This window comes from Ciona intestinalis, chromosome 10, assembly GCF_000224145.3.
Source record: "Ciona intestinalis chromosome 10, KH, whole genome shotgun sequence".
NCBI lineage: Eukaryota > Metazoa > Chordata > Ascidiacea > Phlebobranchia > Cionidae > Ciona > Ciona intestinalis.
In genome coordinates this window covers 4,757,315-4,765,858 of record NC_020175.2, presented here as the reverse complement: position 1 = coordinate 4,765,858, position 8,544 = coordinate 4,757,315, and the positions used below count along the sequence as shown (strand labels likewise).

At 36.4% G+C, this 8,544-nt stretch overlaps 2 protein-coding genes across 4 annotated transcripts in view; one reads left to right on the top strand and one right to left on the bottom strand.

Moving 5' to 3' along the window:
• Window positions 1-1,504: 1,504 nt before the first annotated feature.
• On the top strand, window positions 1,505-5,435 carry LOC100177414 (large neutral amino acids transporter small subunit 2-like). Its single transcript, XM_026836248.1, has 3 exons — window positions 1,505-2,466; window positions 2,745-2,932; window positions 3,237-5,435. Exons 1-3 carry the CDS (start codon window positions 1,662-1,664, stop codon window positions 3,468-3,470), a joined length of 1,227 nt encoding a protein of 408 aa, XP_026692049.1. The 5' UTR covers window positions 1,505-1,661; the 3' UTR covers window positions 3,471-5,435.
• LOC100182779 (serine/threonine-protein kinase MRCK alpha) overlaps window positions 4,623-8,544 on the bottom strand; it is a 22,251-nt gene continuing 18,329 nt past the window's right edge. For 2 of the 3 annotated variants that reach the window (XM_009861718.3, XM_026836247.1), the window contains exons 33-38: window positions 7,943-8,063; window positions 7,496-7,613; window positions 6,896-7,006; window positions 6,161-6,258; window positions 5,844-5,977; window positions 4,623-5,673 (exon numbers count right to left, since the gene is read on the bottom strand). In XM_009861718.3, coding sequence (XP_009860020.1) covers window positions 5,579-5,673; window positions 5,844-5,977; window positions 6,161-6,258; window positions 6,896-7,006; window positions 7,496-7,613; window positions 7,943-8,063 — 677 coding nt within the window. In that variant the 3' untranslated portion in view covers window positions 4,623-5,578. The remainder of the gene's footprint in view (window positions 5,674-5,843; window positions 5,978-6,160; window positions 6,259-6,895; window positions 7,007-7,495; window positions 7,614-7,942; window positions 8,064-8,544) is intronic. The other variant, XM_018813711.2, reaches the window with a different exon arrangement.

The window sequence follows — 8,544 nt, the reverse complement described above, 5'->3', positions numbered from 1 at the left end:
GGGGAAATGTCAAGTTTTAGTATAGTTTACACATCGTAATTTTATGCGTAACTGGTAAGTGGACACACCACTGCAGTAGTAGCAACACTGAGCATTGAGTGAAGTATCCTTTGGGCGTGATACGAGCGATACAGCACTATGCCACGGTTCTGGTTAACGCATACGACATTATATATACCCCCATTTTCACATCTATAAAATACGGTGGTCAATTGTTTAAAACACAATCAAGAAACAAGGGATTTAGAAGCTATGAGTACGAAAGTCGTTAAAACGCTCATAAACCATACTTCAAAAAAATAATCTAAAAAGCATGACCTAAGGATCATTTGAAAAGCATGGTTCCAAACCCAAAACATATTAATCTCAAGTTATAGTAATTTAAACAATACACAAACACTTGCACATATATATGCGGCTGGTAAACATAACGAATTTGTCACGTTTAATGACGTCATCAAATACATTACTAGCTTCCTGTAGGAAGGTATCGCGTTAAACGTGCAAGTGCGGTATTCGAATTAACAACCATCAATGTGACGTAATAATAAACGTGACGCCAGGTGGAATGGCGTAACGTTTTTAGAAATAACATGGAATTCTAAAATATTGTTTATTTCTTGATCGTGTTTTTAACAATTAACAACGGAACGCCTTATGGGAGTCGTTAGGATACGGTTTTATTATTCTTTGAATGTTCTTTGTTTACTACCACATAGGACGAGAAAATAGAGTGAAAAGGTGTCCCATCTTACCCCATCCTACTATATAACACGAAAATAAACACATGCGTATAAACATGCGAAATAAATTTAAACCGCAGGGTCTTATCTGCACCAATAGAAACATTATCAAGTGATTTAAACACACATAGAGCAATATGTGGTTGGTTTATCGCTTTAAAATATGTTGGTTTATTGCTCATAGTACAAGGTTACAGGCTTACGTTGGTTTTAAAATTTGCAGCTTGCTTGTAAGGTTTGATATATATGAATAAATGAATCGTATTTATCCTCCTAGGGCAACGACAGTTGTCACAACACGGGTTTTGTTTCATACATCTCGTACCCGCTTCGCCAGTTACCAAATATGTAACTCAATGGGTGAATTTTGTGGGGCATTTTTAAGTATGGCTGACAATTTGATAACTTATTAGTGACCACTGGGTTAAAGCAATTGCAATTGTTAGTTGTCTTATACCCAAGGACCCAATTATGTTAAGGCGGCTGTAAGAAGAATAGTTGGAATTGGAAGGCGTAGTGGGAGAATTAAAACGAAATGCGAGAAGTTAAATTAAGGCAGGAAACTGGATGAGACGTTAATGTGGAATCGTTCGGAAATTAAACTCTTATTAAAGCTTTATCTGCCTTACAGCTTGATGTTTTGCTACGTATGGATAATGTAGAAAAAAAGCAATTAAGCCGCAATAGATGTTATGCTACATTTAGGACAAAGCTGTTTTTTTCTGTATCAAAATAAAATAATGCATATTACATTAACAAAATTTGGTTGAAAAATCGTGTATGTTGTAAAATATTAACGTGGAGTTTATTGTAACAAACGTTTCGTCTGCTTGTTAAAACACGATTAGGAAACTGAGGATATTATGTGCTAGTATCCTACTGTACAGTGCTATAATAAGATTAAAGATAAATTTTGAAATGGAGCAAGAAAAAAGTGGAGAAAAGTTAAAGCTGAAAGAAAAGATTGGACTTTGGGCGGGAATTGCTGTATTGACAAGTTCCATAGTGGGGTCTGGTATATTTGTATCACCTGGTGGGGTGCTTAATGCAGTGCATGGCAGTGTTGGTATCAGTTTGTTGGTTTGGATTTTATGCGGGGTAGTTGCTGCACTGTCTTCACTTTGCTATTGTGAGTTAGGAGCATCACTTAATACTTCTGGGTGCGATTATGGAAACTTCCAGCTTGTGTATGGGAATGTGGTGGCTTATGTTTACCTTATAACGAAGGCCTTCATCAACGCTTCAGCTGGAATTTCGATTCAAGTTTTTGTGAAATATTTCATCAGTGCGTTCGTTGGAACTGACTGCCCACTTCCGAGCATTTTGATCAAAATTTCGTCAATTTTCGTAACGCTTAGTTTAGCGTTCATAAATTACAGAAGTGTACGGTCAGTGTTGAAAGCGGAAATCATTTTCACAGTCGGCAAATTTCTTTCAATGGGAATAATAAGCGTGGTCGGCATATATAATCTTGCACAAGGAAATATGGTTGGTCAGAAAAATTTTAAAGGTGCTTTTGCGACTGATGTGTTACAAGACCTCACAGCAAAAGACATCGCAGTTGGTTTTTATCAAGGAATCTTTCCATACGCAGGTTGGATGTCACTTAATGTAGTTGCAGAAGAAATGATAGATGCTCCAAAGAATTTACCACGAGCAACTTTACTTTCACTTGGAATTGTTACGTTCATGTATCTTGCTGTGAATGTCGGATATTTCTCAGGTCAGTAGACGATTATAATACTTGTGCCATTGGGTAAGAAACATAACAGCAATTGCTGTAATAACCCAGTGTTACGTTGTGGGCTGTTCAAAGTGTCAACCATAAATTACAAACAAAAAGTTCCTCCCAATATAGAATCATCCACAAAGTCACATACGTGCTGGAAAAGCGGGTACGCGAGGTTTATAAAACAATGCACCCGTGTTATAACGACTGTGTACCACTGTCACGCAAGTATAAAAAAAGTTGCATTTATCCAACCTTTATTCTATCCGCAGTTCTCACTGTCCAAGAACTTGGTACATCATCTGCAGTCGCATTGACGTTTGCAAACAAAGCGCTTGGCCCAATGGCGTGGCTCATGCCAGTAACTGTGTGTGTGTCAACACTTGGTAATTTATGTGCGGGAGTTTTGCTTAAATCCCGGCGAGCATTTGTTGCTGCGAGAAGCGGTTACATGCCAAAGGTAAGAAATTTGAAATAATAAATGTAACTTTTTTATACTGCGGGCCGTGGCGCGAAACATCAGCTGTTATAACACGGGTGTTCCGTTTCATATACCTCGTTTCCGCTTACGAGTTATATCTAATAAAAATTAAAAAAATAAAACAAAGTTATATTTATACGTAGTCACATGTGAGCGGGGTGTATGAAGCAGAACACCCATGTGAAACGACTGTCGTTGCCCCGCTAAACTAAATAATTAAGTTACTATCCGATGGTTCGTTATCGCATTCGAAGACATAAGTACATTAATGCATTTTTTACAGATATTTTCAATGATCCACGTTAAATACCATACACCGGGCCCTTCCCTTTTCGTGGGTGCGTCCACAAGCATTGTGTTTGTGTTAATAGGAGATGTGAACACTCTAATTTACGCCAAAGGGTTTATGGATTGGATTTTCATCGGTGCAAGTGCTGCGAGCGTGCTGATATTAAGATACACAAGACCTGATATGCACAGGCCATACAAGGCAAGTGCACGTTACTACGTTTTATAAGCTTTCAAATAATGGCAGACCGTTAAAGAAAGGGGAGAGTATTGGCTGCGGTATAAAACGGTGCAAGTTTTCATTTGTTTTTATCGTCCGAATTGATAGTAAACAGAATATTAAGAAACGACGTAAATTGTTAAAAACACGATTACGAAATATGGGATATTATGAGCTAACAGTAGCCTATCCAATTTACCCCATAGTATATTTGTACCATATTACTTTTACATATATACGGATTTGTATACAAAATGGCGTATAGTCCAGCACATAAAAACTACACTGAAATAAGCTACTAATCACTATTATATTGCAGGCACCAATAATCGCCCCCATCCTGGCATGTCTCTTTCCAATATTTTTCCTCGTTCTACCATTGCTTGTTAAACCTCCAATTTTCATTCTATACCTCGTCGCTTTTTGGCTGATGATTTTACCGATATATTATCTCTTTATTGTAAAAAAGGTAGAAATACCTGGCATGCTATACTTTACTACAGTCCTGCAGAAGCTCTTGTTGGTCGCTGAGACAGATTGGGACGGCATAACTTATGTTAGTACATAATATTTGCGTGGTAAGATGGATACCGTTAGCACATAATGACGTCCAACATTTTTAATCATGTTTAAAACAATTAACAACATTCTTTTAGAGTCGTCATAATGTTGTTAGATATCTTTGTAAATATATTTTGTTTACTGCTAAATGTGATGATAAAAGAGAATGAAAAAACTTCTTACTCTATCCTAATATAACACATTTTTAGTTGGATTTTGACACGAACTGATAAACGTTTGTTGTGTTTAAATAAATAAAGGTCTTGTGATTCAAGTTGATTATACTTTATAATTAATCATGCTCAAGCCGCTACTTAGCCCTTTGAACAGACAATAGGCTATCGATACTGCTAAAATGGAAGACGCGAGGGTCATTTACAATTAAAAGTCATTTATCTAAACTGGTCGTCCTTTAATGGGTTATCCAAATCGCCGGCCATACAGAAAAAAATACCCTAAAAGTTACACACGTAGTAACTCGTAAGTGGGTACGAGGTGTATGAAAGCACCCGTGTTATAACGACTGTCGTTGTCCCGCCACATAAAAATAAAAAAAATCTACAAATACTCCTAAATAACAAAATATTCCAAACCAGAAACTTTTTTTGAATGTTCCACGCGATATGCACGGTGTATGTATTGTTGTAAGCATTTAACCAATTTATATATGTGTGTGTTTGTGTGGGAATTATCAACCAATTAGTAAGCAAGATAGAACGTACAATAGTTAATGTTATGGGAGGCACTGCAGTTATTTCATGGGAGCTAATATACAGTACGCAACATTCTGCCACGAGAGAAAAACGGAGAAAAAAGCAAATACAAAAAATGTTAGAAGCGTGTTTACATGGTACACGTAAAAGAAACTGAAATTACGAAACATAATTATATTTTGAAGAACTTGTTTTAATAGTTCACGTTACAACCCTATTTTGCTACTTTTGTGAATTTTTGTTTTAACATTTCGTGCAAATTATTTCTAGGTCTGTGTTTTTCACTATTTAAAAAAGGAAGGAAAACTTTTTACCACAAGGTTTATGATTTAAGTGATAAAAATGTACAGAAAGTTTTTGATTGCAACCCGATTTAGTTCAAATTGAAATAATATGTAAGCAAGCACGCCACCAAGCTGCTATGCTGGGATCTGTGCAGTAACAATACTGAATTTGTCTGACAGGAAAATGAACAAGATAAAAAGAAATGAGCACCGTGCATGAAATATGAACCATCCAGTAACAAACAGGTAGTGCAAACTAAAAGTCTGCAACTATCGGAGCAAAAACTCAATCACGCAAACTACAAAAGTGACGTAAATATCTCTGGTGTCGAATGTGTTGATATATTTGGCAAACCTGTGACCTGCTCTAAGCAGCTTTAGAGTTATAGCATGTGGGGTAAGATGGAACACTTTTACGAGAAAATATAATCAAAGTTGTCCCATCTCCCCCCACCCTACTATATTGCTACTTTTGCATTGAGGGTTAAGTGCTCAGTATATATGAATATACAATAAAACCTGCCATGCATTTATATGAATAAGATACTGAGTGTGGCGTTTAAGCTTCCCACGATCCAGATTCTGAATCCAACGTAACTTTGCTGTGGTAACCGGGACTTGGTGGGGAACTCATGTCGGAACTTTTGTTCGAAGCTGAGCGTTCAGAAAAAATGTGTGATTTAAAAAGAAAAAAAAATTGGAAAAAAGTTAAATTTTTAATTAAAAAAAAAATTTTTTAAAAGTTTTTGAAGTCAATTGTAAAATTGACGTAAAATAATTAAAAGAAAAATACACAGGTACCACTAAGTTAAACAAGCAATTACCTGTTGATATTCTTGAGTCTGAATCCTCTCTATCAAACTCCCCGTGGTGGTGATGGTAGTTGTAACGATGGGAATAACTCCTTTCGGGGGAAGTTGTTACGGACGCTTGGTTCGACTTGGTTTGACGCGTGCTTCTGTAAAGTGGGTGGGTTATAACTCGACAGTGAACATGAGGTGTATAACTCGACAGTTAGCATAATGTATAGGACTACACCATGTCTGTCTAATGTATAAGAAAACACCCATGTTATAACTCGACAGTGAGCACGAGGTGTATAACTCAACATTGAGCACGAGGTGTTGAACATAAGGATCACCTCAATGACTGTGATTGTTGAACACTTGCAGAAGATTGTTGAAACATCTGGTTAACTTTAGTTTCTTGATGAAAACTTTGACTTCCACGAACAATCTCCTGCATTAAACATCAACCATGTGTTAGTTGAATATACTTAGATAATATAACAACACGCATTATACACCAAGCAATCTACATGCAAAGTGCAACAAGTATAATCACAAGTTGACAGTTTCATTTCAACTGAGACACAACGACTTCAATGTAATTACTTTTACTTCGCGTGACCGGAAAACGACATTTGTTATAACACTGGTGTACGGTTTCACACATCTTGCGCCACTATGTGGGTAACTTGGTAGGTAAATATTTTTTTTCTCTCTTAATGTTTGTTTGTTATACTTGTTATAATTTCAGCTTGGTAATAGAGTCTGCCCTTTATAAATACGGTGTAGTGTGACACCTTTGAAATGTTATAAAACACACTGTGTGTAATGCGTACATTTCTAAACAGCTGCTCTCACAACTGTATAGTCCTAAACCATATCCACTATTCCACTAACCCCTAATCAAGATATGAATTTTGAACTGTTTGAATAGAAAGATGTTAGAATCTACTATACAGAATTAATTTATAAATACAAGTACTTGATTACTGTATCCTGTAATGTAATGATTAGTAAGCATAACTTGCACACATATCATGCTTAATGTTAGTAGTGTGTCCACATACACCACATGCGTGTTGTTGTACCCGTTTATCTTTCGTTATTTCACGCTGTGCGTCAGCCCCCAAGTGATAAACATGGTTGAAATTGGACGGGGAGGATATCAGGTCGTGGCTGTGTGATTGTGGAGCGGCCGGCTATGTAAATGCACGCATGTAATTCATAACCATAGAAAACACAGGTTGAACAACCCATTTTTTGTTTTCAAAACAAGTATGTTTTTTTTAGGGATGGGGGGGGGGAGGAAGAGAAAACAAAGTTTGGGCTAAAAAAAGGTTTTTTAAATATGTTTTATAGCATAAATATATTGTATTTTTGTCTTGCTACAAAAGGAAACCACAAACAAAACTTAACAAAGTTACACTTGTTTTCTAAAATAGCATTTTTATCATTGAGTACTGACTTTTCGGTGTCCTATTTATGTCGTCTTTTCCAGGGTAAATGACACTCATACTTTTACACCAAAATAGAAAAATATTTTTTTTCATACTTATATATTTTTAATCACATTCACCCTGATGAAAACTGCTTGTATGGGACGTCAAAACATCGGCGCGCAAATAAATGCCAAACATTTAGAAAACAAGTGTAATATACAACAGTTCAACAAAATAAGTTAAACTTACAACTGGAAGATCTTTAAGGATTTGAATTCCATCTCCAGGTCCCATGTGTGCAACGTGGTTGAAATTATGGGGGGCCGAGATTAATTCACGACGTCTTTCGGGGTTCTTTAATAACTCACTGTGGGATATAATGTGCATATATGGTATATGTTATGTATATAGTGGGTGTATACTGTGCCTATATGGTATAAAGTGTATAATATCAATATATTAGGTGTATAATAGTAAAAGTAATACGTGTATATCGTAATTTATATTGTATACCCATCATGTTTCTTGATTTTTTAGTGAAATAACACAGGTGTTCTGTTTCATACACCCCATGCCCTCCAAAAAGTTACAATGCATGCTACCTTGTAAAATATATTAATCTAATTTTTTTCTTTTTTTTTTAAATATTTTTTAGCAATTTTTTAAAAGAGACCACTAAGTTGTAGCAGTCCTTACGTGCGTAGGTTACTCCTATGTTCTTCTGGAGGAACTTTGAACAACAATCTCCTCTTGTTCTTCCTGATAAGTTGTCGTCTACCAACCGATAATAACTCGGGTAGAATGATCTCATCTCCTTCTGTATGCGTGGATGATATGAAGAATTACATGGGTTGTAGAGGTTGCATGATAGTTATGGTAGTAAAGCAGCAATGAAAGTCATTATAATACAGGTGTTCTGTTCCATACACCTTATGCTTGCTTACGAGTTTCCATGTATGTTACTTTGTGGGTGATTATTTAAGGGAATTTTAATTTTTTGGTTTTTATGTATGGCGACAATTTAGACAACCCATTAGTGACCACTGGGTTGAAGCAATTGTCATTAAGTGTTTTGCCAAAGGACACATATGCCAACAATAGAGGCAGCGACGAACCTTGAACCAATAACCTCTAGGTTAGAGGCAGGCCCCTAGCCATTGCGACACGCCGCCAGACTGTCACCCTTACACCTGTGTCAAGTCACCACATATTTAACTCTCTGGGTGATTAAAAGTTGCCCCTCCAGTTTGAAAAAGTAGCACCCATCAATAACTTACCATCATATTTATTCTTGAGAT

Excerpts from the sequence above, each read along its gene's own strand:
- LOC100177414 (XM_026836248.1), top strand. The coding sequence starts at position 1,662 with ATGGAGCAAGAAAAAAGTGGAGAAAAGTTAAAGCTGAAAGAAAAGATT. Across the intron at positions 2,467-2,744 it reads GAATGTCGGATATTTCTCAG|TTCTCACTGTCCAAGAACTT; the intron begins GTCAGTAGACGA and ends TTCTATCCGCAG. Across the intron at positions 2,933-3,236 it reads GAAGCGGTTACATGCCAAAG|ATATTTTCAATGATCCACGT; the intron begins GTAAGAAATTTG and ends CATTTTTTACAG.